At 48.6% G+C, this 20,889-nt stretch overlaps 1 protein-coding gene across 1 annotated transcript in view; it reads right to left on the reverse strand.

The window, feature by feature from the left end:
* Positions 1 to 19,716, reverse strand: part of LOC135900401 (titin-like) — a 30,913-nt gene extending 11,197 nt beyond the window's left edge. Inside the window, exons 1-2 of the mRNA XM_065429892.2 lie at positions 17,596 to 19,716; positions 232 to 9,009 (exon numbers count right to left, since the gene is read on the reverse strand). Coding sequence (XP_065285964.2) covers positions 232 to 9,009; positions 17,596 to 19,675 — 10,858 coding nt within the window. The 5' untranslated portion in view covers positions 19,676 to 19,716. The remainder of the gene's footprint in view (positions 1 to 231; positions 9,010 to 17,595) is intronic.
* Positions 19,717 to 20,889: the final 1,173 nt, after the last annotated feature.

A 20,889-nucleotide genomic window follows, 5' to 3' on the forward strand; every position in this document is an offset into this window, starting at 1 on the left:
CGGCACGAAAGATGTTTGTTCAAATTAGGAACAGCTCTCAGTTCAGGAAGCTATAGATAATATGTATTTCGTGGTTGCAGGAAAACTTGGAAAGTTTCTCCGTATTACTGGCTCCTTCAAGGAAATAATGGCGAGGTATCGCCATAAGAAATTTAAGCCGCTGATTGTGGTTGTCCGTCTATATGCCAGAAACGTCGAATAACATACGAAGTATTTATATTCTTCACTTACTTGCTTTTATTCCTTTTGCTGGGGCACCGTCACCATCTTCACTTTCTTTGAAGGGCTTTTCGAGTTCAGATGGGCGAGCTTCCCTCGTGCTATCCGACAGCTCTACTTCAGATGAATGATTTTTCTCAGACAATATAGGAGGCGGCACACCACTTTCCCTATTCGGCAAATACTCTCCGACTGGCGTAGACGACGGCTGTGAGCGGCCACTCTGACCTGTGTCCACATCATCATCTGTAGTGGGCACAAAACCCAACTCAAGTTCCAAAGCATTTTCAGCTCTCAGAGGAAATTCTTTAGGGGGCTCCGTTGTGTCAGCGGCGGCCTGTGAGGACGTAGATGCGCGGTCTAGAGAGATCTGGTCTGAATCGTACTGTGGGCCGCCAAAAAGAACACCCGCATCTATGTAGAGTGTTTTTACTTCGTCTGCTATCGGCGTTTTACCGGCATTTTGAGCAGACGTCCACGACAGACGGCGCTTGAGAGAAGACGCGGGGAGCTGAGTCTGCGAGCAAGTGTCAGTCAGGGAAGGCTTTTTAACACTAAATGCAAAATGTGTAGCCTCAGCAGCATCTGTACTAAACACAGCTTTGGCTTGCCTTTCAATTTCGTCGAGGGATTCAGATTTGTGAAGACGGGCGGGAGACAATTCCGCCGCGCGGATGTCTCCTGGCTCAATTTTGCTCTCACCATCGCTTACATCTTTGGTCGAAGAGGAAGGAAGGTCTTTTGCGAGAGATATGGGCGCTAGTTTTTCAGCAAGAACCCCTGATACGTCAACACCTGACGCACAAAGTACAACAGAAGGACCACCAAAAGCTTCAGCTACTTTAGAAGCAATCGCTTGTTCCTCCAAGACGGTTCTTTCGACAGGACGAGGGCTCGCCACTGGCTCCTCAGCTGTTGGTTTGGTTTCTTCAGATTTCACAGCTTCTGTAATCCTGCTGTCCCCTTCAAGTAACCCTCCCGTTACCCTTGGGTGAAAGGAAAGCTCATCCGTAAAATCAGATGCTTGAATATCTCCTTTGGCTTCAGGCTCACCTATTTCTTTTGCAGCAGTAGCCTCAACAAGAGGTTCAATTTCGACCTGAGCTGCACTTTTTGCTACTGGCACTGCTTCAGTGTGTGCCTGAATTTCCTCGGTCATTTTGGATTCTCTTTGAGGTTCAGCTACTTCCACTAAAACTTTGGTCTCCCCAGATATATCGGCTAAGGGATAAGGCCCAGCCACTGGCCCTTCCCCTGTTGCTTTGGTTTCTTCAGGCTTCACTTGTTCCGCGATCGTGCTGTCTCCTTCAAGTAGCCCTCCCGTCACCATTGGGTGAAGGAGGAGCTCATCCGTCATTTCAGGTGGCTGAATATCTGCTTTAGCTTCCAGTCCACCTCTTTCTTCAGCAGCAGCAGCCTCCACAGCAAGTTTAGTTTCGACATGAGCTGCAATTTCGGCTGCTGGAGCTACTTCTTCAGCATGTCCTTGAATTTCCTCAGCCTTTTTCGCTTCTGCTTGAGGTTCCGCTTCTTCAACTAAAGCTTTGGTCTCAGATATCTCGGCTATGGGACAAGGTGCGGCAACTGGCATTTCCGTTGATCCTTTGCCTTCTTCAGGCTTGGCATGTTCCGTAATCGTGCTGTCTTCTTCAAGTAGGCCTCCCGTCACCACTGGGTGAAGGGGAAGCTTATCAACAATTTCAGGTCGCTGAATATCGGCTTTAGCTTCTGGCTCTACTCTTTCTTCTGCAGCAGTAACCTGAACAGCAGGTTTAGTTTCGACCTGAGCTACAGTTTCGGCTGCAGGAACTGCTTCTTCAGTGTGTGCTTGAATTTCCTCAACCACTTTGGCTTCTCCTTGAGGTTCTGCTACTTCATCTAAAGCTTTGCTCTCAGATATCTCGGCTACGGGACAAGGTGCGGCAACTGGCATTTCTTTGGATGCTTTGGCTTCTTCAGGCTTGGAATGTTCTGTAATCGTGCTGTCTTCTTCAAGTAGGCCTCCCGTCACCATTGGGTGAAGAGGAAGCTTATCCATAAATTCAAGTTGCTGATTATCTGCTTTGGTTTCTGGCTCACCCTTTTCTTCAACAACAGTAACCTCAATAAGAAGTTTACTTTCGACCTGACCTGCAATTTCAGCCGCTGGTGCTACCTCTTCAGTGCGCGCTTGAATTTCCTCAGCCACTTTGGCTTCTGCGTGACGTTCCATTGCTTCAATTACAGATTTGGTCTCAGATATCTCGGCTACGGGACAAGGTGAGGCGACTGGCATTTCTGTGGATGTTTTGGCTTCTTGAGGCTTGACACGTTGCGTAATCGTGCTGTCTTCTTCAAGTAGGCCTCCTGTAACCATTTGGTGAAGAGGAAGCTTATCGATAAATTCAGGTTGCTGAATATCTGCTTTGGTTTCTGGCTCACCTCTTGCTTCAGAAGCAGTAACCTCAACAGGAGGTATGGTTACGACTTGAGGTGCAGTTTCGGCTGTTGGAGCTGCTTCTTCAGTGTGTGCCTGAATTTCCTCAGCCGCTTTCGCCTCTGCTTGAGGGTCAACTACAACAGTAGCTTTGGTCTCAGAAATCTCGGGTTTGGGACAGGGTGTGGCAACTGGCATTTTGGTTGATGCTGTGCCTTCTTCAGGCCTTGCATGTTCCGCAATCGTGGTGTCTTCTTCAAGTAGGCCTCCCGTCACAATTGGGTGAAGCGGAAGCTTATCCATGAATTCAGGTTGCTGAATATATGATTTGGTTTCCGGCTCACCTCTTTCCTCCGCAGCAGTAACCTCAACTGGAGGTTTAGTTTCGACTTGAGGTAAAATATTGGCTGCTGGAGCTGCTTCTTCAGAGTGTGCCTGAATTTCCTCCGTTTCTCTGCCTTCTCCTTGCGGTTCTGCTACTTCATTTAAAGTATTGGTGTCAGATGTCTCGGCGGCGGGACTAGGTGTGGCAGCTGTTATTTCTGATGCTTCGGCTCCTTCAGGCTTGGCATGTTCCATAATCGTGATATCTTCTTCAAGTAGGCCTCCCGACACTATTGGGGAAAGGGCAAGCTGATCCACGATTTCAGGCGGCTGAATATCTGCTTTCGCTTCTGGTTCCCCTCTTTCTTCGGCAGCAGTAACCTCCACAACAGGTTTAGTTTCGACCTGAGCTGCAGTTCCGGCTGCAGGAGCTGCTTCTTCAATGTGTGCTGGAATTTCCTCTGTCGTTTTGGCTTCTGCTTCGGGTTCCGCTGCTTCACCTAAAGCTTTGGTTTCCGTTATCTCGGCTTCGGAACAAGGTGCGGGAGCTGGCATTTCTGTGGATGCTTTGGCTTCTTCAGGCTTGGCATGTTCCGTAATCGTGCTGTCTTCTTCAAGTAAGCCTCCCGTCACAATTGGGTGAAGCGGAAGCTTATCCATGAATTCAGGTTGCTGAATATATGCTTTGGTTTCCGGCTCACCTCTTTCCTCCGCAGCAGTAACCTCAACAGGAGGTTTAGCTTCGACTTGAGGTAAAATATTGGCTGCTGGAGCTGCTTCTTCAGAGTGTGCCTGAATTTCCTCAGCTTCTTTGCCTTCTCCTTGCGGTTCTGCTACTTCATTTAAAGTATTGGTGTCAGATGTCTCGGCGGCGGGCCTAGGTGTGGCAGCTGTTATTTCTGATGCTTCGGCTCCTTCAGGCTTGGCATGTTCCATAATCGTGATATCTTCTTCAAGTAGGCCTCCCGACACTATTGGGGAAAGGGCAAGCTGATCCACGATTTCAGGCGGCTGAATATCTGCTTTCGCTTCTGGCTCCCCTCTTTCTTCTGCAGCAGCAACCTCCACAACAGGCTTAGTTTCGACCTGAGCTGCAGTTTCGGCTGCAGGAGCTGATTCTTCAATTTGTGCTGGAATTTCCTCTGCCGTTTTGGCTTCTGCTTCAGGTTCCGCTGCTTCACCTAAAGCTTTGGTTTCAGTTATCTCGGCTTCGGAACACGGTGCGGGAGCTGGCATTTCTGTTGATGCTGTGGCTTCTTCAGGCCTCGCATGTTCCGTAATCGGGGTGTCTTCTTCAAGTAGGCCTCCCGTTACCATTGGGTGAAGGGGAAGCTTATCCGCAATTTCAGGTGGCTCAATATCGCCTTTGGGCTCTACTCTTTCTACTATTGGAGTAGGCTCAACAGCAGGTTTAGTTTCGACCTGAGGTGCAATTTCGGCTGCTGGAGCTGCTTCTTCAGTGTGTACATGCATTTCCTCAGGCGCTTTGGGTTCCGTTTGAGGTTCCGATACTTCAACTATAGCTTTGGTCTCAGATATCTCGGCTACGGGACAAGGTTCGGCAACTGTTATTTCTGATGCTTCGGCTTCTTCAGGCTTGGCATGTTCCATAATCGTGATATCTTCTTCAAGTAGGCCTCCCGACACCATTGGGGAAAGGGCAAGCTGATCCACGATTTCAGGCGGCTGAATATCTGCTTTCGCTTCTGGCTCCCCTCTTTCTTCTGCAGCAGCAACCTCCACAACAGGCTTAGTTTCGACCTGAGCTGCAGTTTCGGCTGCAGGAGCTGATTCTTCAATTTGTGCTGGAATTTCCTCTGCCGTTTCGGCTTCTGCTTCAGGTTCCGCTGCTTCACCTAAAGCGTTGGTTTCAGTTATCTTGGCTTCGGAACACGGTGCGGGAGCTGGCATTTCTGTTGATGCTGTGGCTTCTTCAGGCCTCGCATGTTCTGTAATCGGGGTGTCTTCTTCAAGTAGGCCTCCCGTTACCATTGGGTGAAGGGGAAGCTTATCCGCAATTTCAGGTGGCTCAATATCGCCTTTGGGCTCTACTCTTTCTACTATTGGAGTAGGCTCAACAGCAGGTTTAGTTTCGACCTGAGGTGCAATTTCGGCTGCTGGAGCTGCTTCTTCAGTGTGTACATGCATTTCCTCAGGCGCTTTGGGTTCCGTTTGAGGTTCCGATACTTCAACTATAGCTTTGGTCTCAGATATCTCGGCTACGGGACAAGGTTCGGCAACTGTAATTTCTGATGCTTTGGCTTCTTCAGGCCTCGCATGTTCCGTAATCGGGGTGTCTTCTTCAAGTAGGCCTCCCGTTACCATTGGGTGAAGGGGAAGCTTATCCGCAATTTCAGGTGGCTCAATATCGCCTTTGGGCTCTGCTCTTTCCACTATTGGATTAGGCTCAACAGCAGGTTTAGTTTCGACCTGAGGTGAAATTTCGGCTGCTGGAGCTGCTTCTTCAGTGTGTACATGCATCTCCTCAGGCGCTTTGGGTTCCGTTTGAGGTTCCGATACTTCAACTATAGCTTTGGTCTCAGATATCTCGGCTACGGGACAAGGTTCGGCAACTGTAATTTCTGATGCTTTGGCTTCTTCAGGCCTCGCATGTTCCGTAATCGGGGTGTCTTCTTCAAGTAGGCCTCCCGTTACCATTGGGTGAAGGGGAAGCTTATCCGCAATTTCAGGTGGCTCAATATCGCCTTTGGGCTCTACTCTTTCTACTATTGGAGTAGGCTCAACAGCAGGTTTAGTTTCGACCTGAGGTGCAATTTCGGCTGCTGGAGCTGCTTCTTCAGTGTGTACATGCATTTCCTCAGGCGCTTTGGGTTCCGTTTGAGGTTCCGATACTTCAACTATAGCTTTGGTCTCAAATATCTCGGCTACGGGACAAGGTTCGGCAACTGTAATTTCTGATGCTTTGGCTTCTTCAGGCCTCGCATGTTCCGTAATCGGGGTGTCTTCTTCAAGTAGGCCTCCCGTTACCATTGGGTGAAGGGGAAGCTTATCCGCAATTTCAGGTGGCTCAATATCGCCTTTGGGCTCTGCTCTTTCTACTATTGGAGTAGGCTCAACAGCAGGTTTAGTTTCGACCTGAGGTGCAATTTCGGCTGCTGGAGCTGCTTCTTCAGTGTGTACATGCATCTCCTCAGGCGCTTTGGGTTCCGTTTGAGGTTCCGATACTTCAACTATATCTTTGGTCTCAGATATCTCGGCTACGGGACAAGGTTCGGCAACTGTAATTTCTGATGCTTTGGCTTCTTCAGGACTCGCATGTTCCGTAATCGGGGTGTCTTCTTCAAGTAGGCCTCCCGTTACCATTGGGTGAAGGGGAAGCTTATCCGCAATTTCAGGTGGCTCAATATCGCCTTTGGGCTCTACTCTTTCTACTATTGGGGTAGGCTCAACAGCAGGTTTAGTTTCGACCTGAGGTGCAATTTCGGCTGCTGGAGCTGCTTCTTCAGTGTGTACATGCATCTCCTCAGGCGCTTTGGGTTCCGTTTGAGGTTCCGATACTTCAACTATAGCTTTGGTCTCAGATATCTCGGCTACGGGACAAGGTTCGGCAACTGTAATTTCTGATGCTTTGGCTTCTTCAGGCCTCGCATGTTCCGTAATCGGGGTGTCTTCTTCAAGTAGGCCTCCCGTTACCATTGGGTGAAGGGGAAGCTTATCCGCAATTTCAGGTGGCTCAATATCGCCTTTGGGCTCTGCTCTTTCCACTATTGGATTAGGCTCAACAGCAGGTTTAGTTTCGACCTGAGGTGCAATTTCGGCTGCTGGAGCTGCTTCTTCAGTGTGTACATGCATCTCCTCAGGCGCTTTGGGTTCCGTTTGAGGTTCCGATACTTCAACTATAGCTTTGGTCTCAGATATCTCGGCTACGGGACAAGGTTCGGCAACTGTAATTTCTGATGCTTTGGCTTCTTCAGGCCTCGCATGTTCCGTAATCGGGGTGTCTTCTTCAAGTAGGCCTCCCGTTACCATTGGGTGAAGGGGAAGCTTATCCGCAATTTCAGGTGGCTCAATATCGCCTTTGGGCTCTACTCTTTCTACTATTGGAGTAGGCTCAACAGCAGGTTTAGTTTCGACCTGAGGTGCAATTTCGGCTGCTGGAGCTGCTTCTTCAGTGTGTACATGCATTTCCTCAGGCGCTTTGGGTTCCGTTTGAGGTTCCGATACTTCAACTATAGCTTTGGTCTCAGATATCTCGGCTACGGGACAAGGTTCGGCAACTGTAATTTCTGATGCTTTGGCTTCTTCAGGCCTCGCATGTTCCGTAATCGGGGTGTCTTCTTCAAGTAGGCCTCCCGTTACCATTGGGTGAAGGGGAAGCTTATCCGCAATTTCAGGTGGCTCAATATCGCCTTTGGGCTCTGCTCTTTCTACTATTGGAGTAGGCTCAACAGCAGGTTTAGTTTCGACCTGAGGTGCAATTTCGGCTGCTGGAGCTGCTTCTTCAGTGTGTACATGCATCTCCTCAGGCGCTTTGGGTTCCGTTTGAGGTTCCGATACTTCAACTATATCTTTGGTCTCAGATATCTCGGCTACGGGACAAGGTTCGGCAACTGTAATTTCTGATGCTTTGGCTTCTTCAGGACTCGCATGTTCCGTAATCGGGGTGTCTTCTTCAAGTAGGCCTCCCGTTACCATTGGGTGAAGGGGAAGCTTATCCGCAGTTTCAGGTGGCTCAATATCGCCTTTGGGCTCTACTCTTTCTACTATTGGGGTAGGCTCAACAGCAGGTTTAGTTTCGACCTGAGGTGCAATTTCGGCTGCTGGAGCTGCTTCTTCAGTGTGTACATGCATCTCCTCAGGCGCTTTGGGTTCCGTTTGAGGTTCCGATACTTCAACTATAGCTTTGGTATCAGATATCTCGGCTACGGGACAAGGTTCGGCAACTGTAATTTCTGATGCTTTGGCTTCTTCAGGCTTGGTATGTTCCGTAATCGTGGTGCCTTCTTCAAGTAGGCCTCCCGACACCATTGGGGAAAGGGCAAGGTGATCCACAATTTCAATCGGCTGAATATCTGCTTTCGCTTCTGGCTCTCCTCTTTCTTCTGCAGCAGTAACCTCCACAACAGGTTTAGCTTCGATCTTAGCTACAGTTTCGGCTGCAGGAGCTGCTTGTTCAATGTGTGCTGGAATTTCATCTGCCGTTTTGGCTCCTGCTTCGGGTTCCGCTGCTTCACCTAAAGCTTTGGTTTCCGTTATCTCCGCTTCGGAACAAGGTGCGGGAGCTGGCATTTCTGTGGATGCTTTGGCTTCTTCAGGCTTGGCATGTTCCGCAGTCGTGCTGTCTTCTTCAAGTAAGCCTCCCGTCACAATTGGGTGAAGCGGAAGCTTATCCATGAATTCAGGTTGCTGAATATATGCTTTGGTTTCCGGCTCACCTCTTTCCTCCGCAGCAGTAACCTCAACAGGAGGTTTAGTTTCGATTTGAGGTGAAATATTGGCTGCTGGAGCTGCTTCTTCAGAGTGTGCCTGAATTTCCTCAGCTTCTTTGCCTTCTCCTTGCGGTTCTGCTACTTCATTTAAAGTATTGGTGTCAGATGTCTTGGCGGTAGGACTAGGTGTGGCAGCTGTTATTTCTGATGCTTCGGCTTCTTCAGGCTTGGCATGTTCCATAATCGTGATATCTTCTTCAAGTAGGCCTCCCGACACCATTGGGGAAAGGGCAAGCTGATCCACGATTTCAGGCGGCTGAATATCTGCTTTTGCTTCTGGCTCCCCTCTTTCTTCTGCAGCAGTAACCTCCACAACAGGTTTAGTTTCGACCTGAGCTGCAGTTTCGGCTGCAGGAGCTGCTTCTTCAATGTGTGCTGGAAGAAGCTTGTGTGCGTCAAGCTTCTTCCTTTCTTCTTGCCCACTTTGGAGACGGTCTGTCGAGACTACAGGTGAGATAACAACTATGTCTGTAGCTTCAGTTTTATTTTGATCATGCTCGCTGAGCAAGTCTCTTGGCTGATATTCCGGCTCGGAGTCGAGTTGACCAATTCTAACTGCAGGAGTGGGAGCAGAATTCTCCCCCGCTGGTGCTTGAGCATCTGCAGATGAAAGCATGTGAGTCAGAAGGGAAAAAAAAAACTACTGTGGTAGTTAGTGATCTGGGAAACATGAATGTTGTTTATTGTGTTTTTTTTTGTTCAGAAAAGTCCCTTCGTGGTGAAAAACAAACCCATTATGCAATCTATACAAAGCGATCAGGAGTACCCATTAAAAGCACTCGGGTAGTGAATGAGTTGAAAAACAGCGTGGCCGTGAATGAGTCGCATATCATTCCCCTGCTCACCTCACTTACGAAGAACAACAACTTTACAAAGGAGACGTTTCTCTCTTACTGGTGAACATCACTTTGCTTTACTGGTTGTGGAAGAAAGTCTGGTACAAGTTTTGTTACGAGTGGGAGTCAGAAGTTTTACATTTTGGCTGCATATGCTGATTCCCTATGAAAAGTTTTAACGCTGTAATTTTAGTGTACAGAGACAATACGATTTCCCAAGTTTGATTTCAAAGTCCCACTTTAGAGACGTGACACCCATACACTCTTCTGCCACCTGCAACAGTGTTTATAGTGTGTTAATACAGATCGGAGGCTGACCTTGTCCTGTATTAACGCGAGAGCGTTAAGGAGCCCGTGTCGCACAAACTCCGGCGTCCCGCGTAGGCGTCCAGCATCGGGCGTCGTTTCGGCAATAACAGTTTCGCATCACGCATACCCAGTCCTTCCATGTGACGCAAGGAATTGACTGAACTAATTGCATTTATCAAGTTAAAATACGCAGAAAAATCGCAAACTACGACCTGCAGACAACCAACAGACATGATAGCTCTCGGATTGTAATCTGAATATACGAGAAAACGTAATTCTGTTAGGGGAAAACTCAAACAAACCTTTTTTCAAGCATTTCTACAATTCATAGACTGGAGACTGCGTCCGCTATTTGCGCACGCCGGCGCGTAAATATCTCTAAGTCCACGGAGCGGTGCGCTCGCTTCCTTGAAACACTTCCAGAATGCGCTCGCCTCCGCCGCATCGTGGCCCATGCGAGAGGCCGCGTTTCTACCAGAAAGCCCGCCTTAGTGCATAGCGTTCGCCTCGAGCGTTTCCCGGTAAAATTCACGGTTACGTACGCTGCAGTTGCTGGGAAGCGTTAGAAGCGGTCGGGGATCTTTGAATGCTGTCGCGTTCCACTCTTAAAGGCGAAGCTTAAGCGTCCTCCAAATGCTTCACTCAGACACGTGATTCAGCAAGACAAACGAATAGTACGCTGCCAAGTAATTACAGCTTAGTTAAATGGAGAACACACGTTGTGTGTGCATGGCATTCCCTAACTGACATGTAGTGAGAAAGAACATAAACGCAATTTTCGATCTTGCAATGATAACGTGTGCAGATTGAACATCAAGGGTTCATGGAGCATACGACAGAAATATATTAGAAGTAAAAAAAACTACAGGCGTGGTTAACGTAAGCACATGGCTTGGTTTTGTAATGGTCAACGCTTGGTGCATTGTGTGAAAATACAGCTCCAGCAGTTCTTAATGACGCAAATTACTCTGTTGAGCAATGCGCAATACTATTTTTGGCAGTTGTCTTCGTCCTGGTATTTTCGTGCAGTCTGTTTTTATTGGTGTAAATTGGGAGATAAAGCACATTCATGAACCAAAATATCATGGCCGAATAAAAGAATATGACATTTGGTACTACAGATATTTTTATTTATATGCAATCATAGCCGACGCTTAAAAGGTGGCACGAATACAGCATGCAACCTGGCCCGACAGCATTTCTTTTTTCGTCACGGTCTCCGAGATCACGCCTCTAAATCTCGGTACAAGTGTTTAACATTCTGTTCACTAGGAGTGAGTATCACGCAGACGTGATACTCACTCCACACGTTTTACAAGGGAGCGGGGATATAAGATCGAGCTACCACTGTAAAAGAAAGATAAGCGCACACGTTTTTCCCCATCACAAGACTCGAATAAGGCTATACAAGATTCCTGCCTCGCACACGTCGTCTCATCTGTAGTGGTGACCAGTTGATCACGTAAGCGCAGGTGAACGCTCCTCACCCTGCACAAACCGTCGCACGGCTTCGAGCCACATGTGACCGCAAGAGACTGACGGTGTGTCCCACTTAATTGCAACTATAAAGGCTGTCGAACTTGGAATTAGAAAAAAAAAGACGGATTATTTTCTCTGTGTTGGAACGCCTTGACGTCGAAGAGTTACGACTCGGTCTCACTGAAATGGCACTTTCGGAAATTACCGGAACTGTAGCAGCGCGAGAACACAGGACGCAGTTTGGGGTTACACGCCTATCTTAACATTGATGTCAAACACTCGACGCCATTTGACATCCACGCTTTTTTCTAAATCGAACGGTTACTGCAATTTCTTATCAAATACTCGTGGGAATAAAAAAAATGTTCGTTAATTTCTGACAATATTTTAGGCTATGGTGCTGCTTAAATTTGTCATAGCATGCCACTGCAGTTCAACAACTCGCATTCATCCCTTTTCTGAAACTTGCGCTTTCTTTTTTCTTCTAGAGGCTGATGACTACCGTCATAGTAGTACTGAGAGTTCACGGCTCAGCAACGACGACAGGCCTTCAACACAGTCGTAAGTCAGGCTGTCCGTGTTCGGTTGATCCAACCCTATCCTGCAGCGCTCAGTTGCCCCCTCATCTATAACGCCGAATTCCTCGGCCATAGACTAGCCTGCATTGTTTCATACTTTGATTCTGTCCCGACGAAACTGTCCTCCTTGTCATCCCCGTCATAATTCGAGGATCACAGCTTAGGACCCTGCTTGTGCGGCAAAGACAGCAATGTAGCAGCCTATGGCAAGATTTAGAACACACTATGCCGAGTGGCGTCGATGGGCAATGCTTTTTTTTTTCCGTGTGTGGTGAACGAAGCACTTGCGTTAAAATATGTTAGCTCAATTTTGGATTGCCATTGCACTCACGACACGTAATGCATGGTGAAATGCGACCCTGAAGCAGTGGACAACAAGGTAAGGAAACATTTCGTACTTCAAAAGGAATTTCACACTCAACAACGATTTTATCGCTGAATAAGGCATGTAATCGCTGAACTTAGCCCGAGCCGCACGTACACGTAGCGGCGACTGACAAGCGGTTTTCTTGTGTACAAGCTATATGTCTTTAATCTGGACGCTGTGCACTGTACACGAGATCCTACTCATTTTCTATATTGTGCCTGTTTCGCCCAGCAATGTGTCACATGTTTGATGTAAGTGCATGCCTGGAGTATGTTAAGCGTTTGGAGTTCGGTCCACCTCTTATCTTATTGCCCAAGTAATGCGAAAGCAAAGAACAAGCAACAACAGCCTTTTAGGTATTGAAAAAAAATATTTTAACAAAGGCACAAAATGAGATCAGCTACGGCACGATGGAGGCGTAGTTTTTACACACGAAAAGATTTCTTCCGCTTTTCGATATGCGAGAGAATGGGCTTTCCGCACACAACGGCTGAACTTAGGTAACTGAAAGTTGTCATATTTTATAAATTCAGACATTTATTACCTCGTTTTAAGCATAGTTTGGACACTAGGCTATTACACCTGTAATTTATTAAATTGCAAAGCTTGAACAAAACAATTGAAGGGGCAAGTGTACAACTCTATAACCACTTAGCAAATACTGATAAACAAATCGGGCCCAGTATTTGATAAACTCCTAAAGCAAACAAGAAAAGTGAATTCAATTTAAACAATAGCTTCTAAGCATTTGTTAATACGAACCGCCATGATTGCTTAGTGGCTTTGGTGTTGCGTTCCTAAGCACGAGGTCGCGGGACCAAATGGCGGCCATCGGCGGCCGCCGATGGGGGTGAAATGCAAAAACAACCATGCACTTAGATTTAGGTGCACTTAAACAACCCCACGTAATCAAAATTAATCCGGAGTTCGCTACTACGGCGTGCCTCCTAATAAGATCGTGGTTATGGCACGTAAAAACCTATAATTTCATTTTTTTAAATATAATTTGTTAACACGATTACTAAGTATCACGAGAAATGCAACACGCATCGGCGCTCTAGCCTTCTCCGCTTTATCTCTCCTCATTGTCTTCCATATCGGTCAGGCGTTTTGCCTGCAGAAGTGCAAGGACGAACTAGGATTACATGCACGGCCTGTCAACGGATTTTGATGCCACGACCTTTTGCGCGTTAGGCTGCTCTTTAAGTATTGAAACAATATTTTGAGAAATGCAGAAAATTAGATCAGCTACGGTGGTTCTATAGTACACTAGCTTACTCAAGCACTCGGCCTTTAGCTGTCTACACACGCTTTCACTATAATAAGTAGGTTGACACAGAGTATTGCACAGGATGAACGCGTAGTGTTTACACACGAAAAGATTTCTGCCGTTTTGCGATATGCGGGAGAATGGGCATTTAATTTATCAGACACGTAAGCTGCCTCACTCGGAGGGTGTACGCCACGCGAACGGCTATGGCGCTCTGCCGAGCCGGAGGTCGCGGGTTGGATTCCCAATGGCTACGGCCGCATGCTGATGGACGCGGAATGAAAGAAAGCTCGCGCACTTGTATTTAGGCGCTGATTAAAAAAAATACCAATCGGCAGAAATCAACCCCAAACCGTCTGTCGCTGTAAGACGTTTTACAGACAGCGATACGTGATTCGCCTTCATGTTTCAACGGAAGATTGTCCGTCCATATATTCGTGAGAAGTCATGGCGTCACGCTGGACCTGCCGCCCTGGTGAGTCGCGCGAGCACTACACTTTGTGCCATGCTGCGCGTTTTGCGTTCAGTGCACTGTCGCAGAGTCCGGCGGTACTCATGCGCGCCGAATGAATGCACATACTGCGATTTTCGCAAGTGTATTGCATTGTCGCAGCAATCTCGTTTTGCGGCAACTTCGAACTGGCTGAAACGGTACTTAGCGAAGTGATAGACAATGAAACAGGAACAGGAGTATGTAAATCTTCCCAAACTTGCTAGCCACAGGACAACAGCGGTACTGTCTTTGACATATATATGTATATGTATCCGCCTCCAAGGCTGTGAGTGTTGGCACTGGCTAACACTCCCACGGTTGTTTCTAGTACATAAATATAGATACCCCAGAAAGTGGATGAGATAACGGCGCCGCGGTAGTTCAGTTGGTAAGAGAATCGCAAGCATAATGCGAAGACGTGGATTTCTATAGTACATGTAGCCAGTTGTTTCTACATCCACTTTCAATTCCATTTATTTGTCATTCAGCAAGTACAAGTAATTTCCCCTAAGCTATTCTTGGTTTCATTGGTGGTTTCCGATGATGTGACTATATATATATATATATATATATATATATATATATATATATATATATATATATATATATATATATATATATATATATATATATATATATATATATATAGTCGCATCATAGGAAACCACCAATGAAACCAAGAATAGCTTAAGGGAAATTATTTGCAGTTCTGAATTGAATTAAAGCAATGAGAAATAGATGGAAATGAAAGTGGATGAAGAAACAACTGGCCGCAGGTGGGATACAAACCCATGTCTTCGCATTACGCTTGCGATGCTCTTACCAATTGAACTACCACGGCGCCGTTTTCCCATCCATTTTCTTGAGTATTTATGCTTTACTACTACAGTTAACCTTGGAGTAAGAAGGGCTCACGCTCTAGTACAGTGTACGGGAAGTAAAGAAATAAATACCAAGGTTGATCCCAATAGGTAGCGATGCTTCGGGCGAAAAGCGGTTCAGAACAAATTGTCACCACAATCAGCAAGGGTGGTTATGAGAGCAGCGACTGAAGCGCAACCATGTTGAGAGGCAACAAACATTGGGAAAGAAAAAGTGGCTCTTAATTAAAGCGAGACACAATTAGATACGTTCATTGAAAATAAAACACCTATCAAGTTTATATTTTCGTTATGAATAAAGAAATGACACCTCTATTTTATTTTATTATTATGAATAAATAAGTTTTTTTCAGCGTCCATCGTAAGAGGTAGCTGGGCTTTGACGCCGCTATGCCGCTATCACTCGCAATGCAATGCAGCTCTTGAAGTGTGCAGAAAGGCGCGCTCGTAAAGTTCACCTGTTACAATACTCCTCCCTGGCACGTCGTGCTGCTTTGTTGCTTGTTGACTTAATTCGCTTGTATGAATTTGGTGGCGCGGGTAGCTTCATCGTTTCTTTAACTGTTCAGTCAAAACTAGTGTGTTACGACCGCTAGATGTTTACTTTAGTTCTGTTCGTGGGACTGCGCTAGCCGACGGGTTTGCCGTCTGACGATGGGACCAGCACTCTACACCTAAATCTTTTGCCGGCCTCCAAGGAAAGTATGTTCCGTGCAGGGGTGCGATTTCGACACCCGTACGGCTGACCTTTTCTTCCATCGCTTTCCGCGCTGAAAGCTCGACACGCCCACCAAGTAGAATGGTGGGGCGTTTGAATACACAGCTCTAATGGCAGGCCACCAAAACAAATTCCGAGCCTTCGAGAACAAAATGACGCCACTTATGTTTTTAACGGATATGGCGTCACATTATTTTTTTCTTCCGCCGAAAGTGTTCCCTCCTAACACACATGGCGCTAAGCTCCATGAACCACCGATGAACCGCCATATCTTGAACGTACGAGCGTATGTGCTTCTATAGAAGCTTCGCTACCAGGCATATATATATATGCACGGATAGTTCATACGGGGGTTACTTTAGCGTTGCGGTTGTTAGCCCGAGTACCATTTCTTGAATGTTCTTCTTTATAGGATAGGATAGGAAAAGCTTCTTTTTAAATGCCGGCAACCGACGGTTTATCGCGTCGTGACGCTGGCCAAGCGTCGGCCCGGGGCAGGCCCGGGGTTACGCCCTGCTCTGCACTACCCCAGTTCAGCCCTTCTGTGCATGGTGGGTCGTGAGGCTTGTGCTCTTCGAGGGCACCCCGAGCCTGCTGGACGGCCCGTAGCTGAGTTTCGTTGTCCATAGACTGCACATCCCTTTGAAGTTCAGGCGGGTAGGTCCTGGAGGTAGCTTCGGTCGGCAACCTGGCACTTCTTTACACCTATGAGTGCACGCTTGTGGTCTTCTACTCCTATCCATGAAGTGGAGTTGTCGTTATTTTAAGGTATGACGCTTCTAATTTCATGGATCACTGTGTAGGTAGCAAAGGCGCAAATTTCGAATCCGAGACTATAGAGACGTTTAGCTTGTACGCTAATCCGGTAAACGGGAGCGGTTTGGGCGGGTTACCGGATGGTCGGGGCGTAAACGTGAGCGGTGAAGCCGCCTGGTGTTGTAGAGCTCAACCAGACAAACGCATAGCTAAAACTGCAGTAACCCACCATATCCTGCTTCGCCACTCGTGCAAATTTTTGGCAGCGGCGTAATTGTGAACACGATTACGCCACTGTCGAATATTTACCCCAGCAGCTAAGCAGAATACAGTAATTAGCTCTGTGGTTGTGTGGTTGAGCTTTGCGCCACCAGCTGGCGCCACCGATCGGGCCACTCACCTTTACGCCCCCGCTAAACCGGAAAACCGCCCGCGCTTTCCCGGATACCGGACGCGCTAAAAGTCCCTTATATGTGCCCACACTTACATGGAAATTCACATTTTTAGCACATTTCATGACCCCTAAAACTATGTCCCCGACTGCGCGTGCTACCAGGATCGAGCGCGACCATGTCCAGTTAATTCAGCGCTGGCGTTAATTAATGTTTGCGTAACTAGAGTACACTATCCTCGCAATGCGAGTGTGAATTGTGTCCCTGCCGAATTCCGATTCCTCCGCCGCTGGTTAGGCTGCGCATTCTGGCGCTGCTATCACTGTAGAAAATTTCAGAGGAACGTAGCCCTATAGAGAAGCAGGACTGACCAATAAGCCGCGTATCAGTGAACTCTCATTATAAGGTGACGGAACAGCATGCGGCAGTGCACGTTGCCAACGCAGTCAGATATCGGCAAATGAATATGTTGTGGAAAGAAGTCACTTGAATGGATACTGATAGGCAGGCGGCGTGTTTGTAAGCAGGATCCTACGCCCTAGTATAGTTTACGAGAAGTAAAGAAATAAATACCCTGACATTCCGAACTTTTCTCCTTATTCCCCTCTGTGAACAGTAATTTCCGGCACATAAAGTTTAAAAATTCAGCGACAATCGTTATTGTTATCTTTCGAGAAATCTAACGCTAACAGCCTATGTCGTAAACAACTTCTCCTGACACATAAAACTGCCGACAGCGACGGCGCACTTCATGACATTACGCTCAGCATGCTATTTCACGCTCGTACTAGACACAATATAACCTGTGATCGAGCTAAATTAAATGACAAAATGTGATAATTTGGCACCAAAGGGAAGGGGGAAGGAGGGGCTGCTATATGAAATATTGGGGTGAAACGCGATAAATCAATTGAGAACATGTGTAGTGGAGAAGTATGACTGGCAGACAGGCGATTTTGGGTACCGTTAAATACTTTCCCTTTCTCCGCAATGTTATGCGAAAACGAATAAGTAGTACTTTTGTACTGACATCTGTAACACACTGTAATCACGATAAGCACGGAACTACAGCAGATCCTGCACGGTTAGCAGAACTTTCGCACTCACTCGGCTCTTCTTTCGTAACGGAAAATTCTGCCGGAGGCGGCTGAGGCCTTGCAGCACGTTGAGTGGCGTCTTCCTCGGGCTCGTCTTGTAACACCAGCGCCATTGACGGTGTATGCCCCGTCGAGAGCTCCCGGTGATGCTTCGACGCGGCGGTAGGGCCTTCACCCTCGGTTAATGGCTCTTTGGGCAGTTCTGTGCCTTCACTCGAATCGGAGAGCTCGGACGCTGGTTTAAGCAATAGCTCTGATGAAGATTCGCGCACTGGCTCCTTGGCATCGGCCACTGGGGGTCCAAGCCGAGGTTCCGAATGCTGAGGCTGAACAGTCTTCGGCGCCGCTAGTCCACTATCATCGTGAGGCTGCTCAGATTTCGGCTCCGGAATGGCGACGCTTTCGCGTACGCTGGTCAGATCGGAGGGCTCGGATGATGGTTTCAGAAGCGCCCCTGTTGATGGCTCGGGCACTGTCTGCAGGGCATCGGCCACTGGGGGTCCAAGCCGAGGCTCCGAATGCTGCGGCTGAACTTTCTTCGGCGCCGCTAGTCCACTATCATCGTGAGGCTGCTCAGATTTCGGCTCCGGAATGGCGACAGGGACGCTTTCGCGTACGCTGGTCAGATCGGAGGGCTCGGATGATGGTTTCAGAAGCGCCCCTGTTGATGGCTCGGGCACTGTCTGCAGGGCATCGGCCACTGGGGGTCCAAGCCGAGGCTCCGATTGCTGCGGCTGAACTTTCTTCGGCGCCGCTAGTCCACCATCATCGTGAGGCTGCTCAGATTTCGGCTCCGGAATGGCGACAGGGACGCTTTCGCGTACGCTGGTCAGATCGGAGGGCTCGGATGATGGTTTCAGAAGCGCCCCTGTTGATGGCTCGGGCACTGTCTGCAGGGCATCGGCCACTGGGGGTCCAAGCCGAGGCTCCGATTCCTGCGGCTGAACTTTCTTCGGCGCCGCTAGTCCACCATCATCGTGAGGCTGCTCAGATTTCGGCTCCGGAATGGCGACAGGGACGCTTTCGCGTACGCTGGTCAGATCGGAGGGCTCGGATGATGGTTTCAGAAGCGCCCCTGTTGATGGCTCGGGCACTGTCTGCAGGGCATCGGCCACTGGGGGTCCAAGCCGAGGCTCCGATTGCTGCGGCTGAACTTTCTTCGGCGCCGCTAGTCCACCATCATCGTGAGGCTGCTCAGATTTCGACTCCGGAATGGCGGCGGCGTCGCGTACGCTCGCTTTCGGCGACGTTGCCGCTGAGGAGCCATCCGTGAAGGTTACGGAGCGACGACCTTGGCCCTCTCGTTTATCCGTCTTGAGCACTTCGCTGGACGCCCCTCTCGGGATGCTGGACCTTCGTGGCGTAACCGCTCGGGCGTGTACTGGCGGCATCATCTCCACAGTGGTTGTGACAACCCTGGCGCTCACCCTCGTTTCCACGACGGGCCTCCTGAGCGGCGCGCCCGGCAATACGTTTGCGCTGATCGGAGGCGAGACGGTGCAGGCGTACTCCACGGAGCCGGCGGGTGACTTGGCTGCCCTCAGGTGTACCGACAGCGTTGAGCCCTGGCGCATCGGCATGCTAACGTCGTCTGGTTCAAACGTGGAAGAGGGCACCGATCTGTCGGAGCCAGAGTGGCTTTTATTGCTCGCTAGGGAGAACTGGAACTCACTGCCGTCGTTGACGACACGCCTGCTGGCGCGCACGTGAGCGCCCGAGCAGGCGTTGCAGGAGCCGGCGCTGAAGCTGCGCCAGGCTTGAATTTTGCCACCACTGCGCTCGCGGGACGGCGGAGAACGGCTTCCCGCGGCGTCAATTTTGTCCTGGGCGGCCAGGTCACTGCGGCCCCCGCGGGTCTTGTGGACGGCCGCGCTGCTGCCGCTGCTCCGGCTGGTCGAGGCGCTGAGCGCGAACACTCCGCCCGGCGACATTTGGCCGCCCAGGCAAGGGCGTCCCGGCGTGAGCCAGTGGTCCTGGCTGCGCGTCCCTTGCAGCACCGACCCCACGCGTACTCCGGAGATGGTGACGCCCTCATGGATGACCGAATGTGGCTTGGACGGCGGGGTCGGCCGGGACGGCGGGCCAGACATGACTCCTTGCGACCGCTCTCCGGAGTTCCTCTTTCTCTTCTTTCTTTCGTCGCGGTTTTACGCAAGCAATGCTTGGCTCGCGTCCCGATACTTTTGGCGGGATCTCCACGCTCCGTATCTCCTCGGCGTTTTGTAGTGCGAGATTCTAGTGCTTGCTGATGCTGAGCTATTTATTCAGAAGGCAGATGATATTAGTGAGCTTTTGTTGGCTACATTCTTTGTCACGTTTGCGTTATAAAACCAAATCAACAGGGCGTCAGTGAGTGCGGCTCACACTTTCATTTTCATTTCATTTTATTTGTGCCCATTTACAAGCAAATGGAGGGGGCCAAGGTAAAAGCTGCTTACTGGCAGCTTGAGTGGTCCCTGGCCCCCTTTACATATTGGCAGACCGGTGGCAAAGAACACTTTCAGAAATGAAAAAAATAAAGTACAGTGGGTTACATCAAATAAATTACATTTCTTTCATTGAATGCATATGGTTTTACGGAATCATGGCGATTTAAATGGTAGTTTTCACCAGACAGATGAGCTCCGATGGTGTCAAGGCATGGATGTCAATGCCGTGTTCTAGGTAAGAATTTATTAGCTGTGGCAAGGTATTTGCGACCATTTGATGGCCGTAATTTGTCTTCGAGAAGGGTATGAGCCATTTTTCATGGCTGCGCGTCTCATATGTGGGTGTATTCTCTTTTAAGTTTGCTATATTTGTAATTAGGTTGCTTCTATTTTTTACCTGAAAGTAGTAGGTGCGTAGGAGGTGCACTAATTAGTGCACAGCATAATGCACTAATTACCTCCAGGATCGGCCCACCGCACTCGGAAGGGCCGACCATGAAGGTACTGCAATAGTAAATTCCGCTATCTCTGTGACTGGCTATCTAAATCGGGCAGAAACCAACCAAGCAGACGCGTTAAAACCCGGGAGAAAAGCACAGAAAGCTTTGCTTCGTTGAAGGAATTATGCGCTTGATGGCGTATAATTTGGCGCAGTTAGGATATTACGTACTATTCGTGGTTTCACCATGAAATTTCGTGCAGAAAGAAGCCGGCTATCAGTACCTATTTAGGGGTAATGCAGGTGGGGCTACGTACAAGACAGTTCGTTATATACGAGTGCTGTCCTGCCTGTGAGCTATTCAGGACGGTGGCAGCTAGCAGCAGCCAAGGCCACGAAAATCGGGGAGAGTTCGAAAAGAAAGATTCGCTTTGTT

The sequence above is a fragment of the Dermacentor albipictus genome, chromosome 1 (assembly GCF_038994185.2).
Source record: "Dermacentor albipictus isolate Rhodes 1998 colony chromosome 1, USDA_Dalb.pri_finalv2, whole genome shotgun sequence".
In the NCBI taxonomy this organism is placed as follows: domain Eukaryota; kingdom Metazoa; phylum Arthropoda; class Arachnida; order Ixodida; family Ixodidae; genus Dermacentor; species Dermacentor albipictus.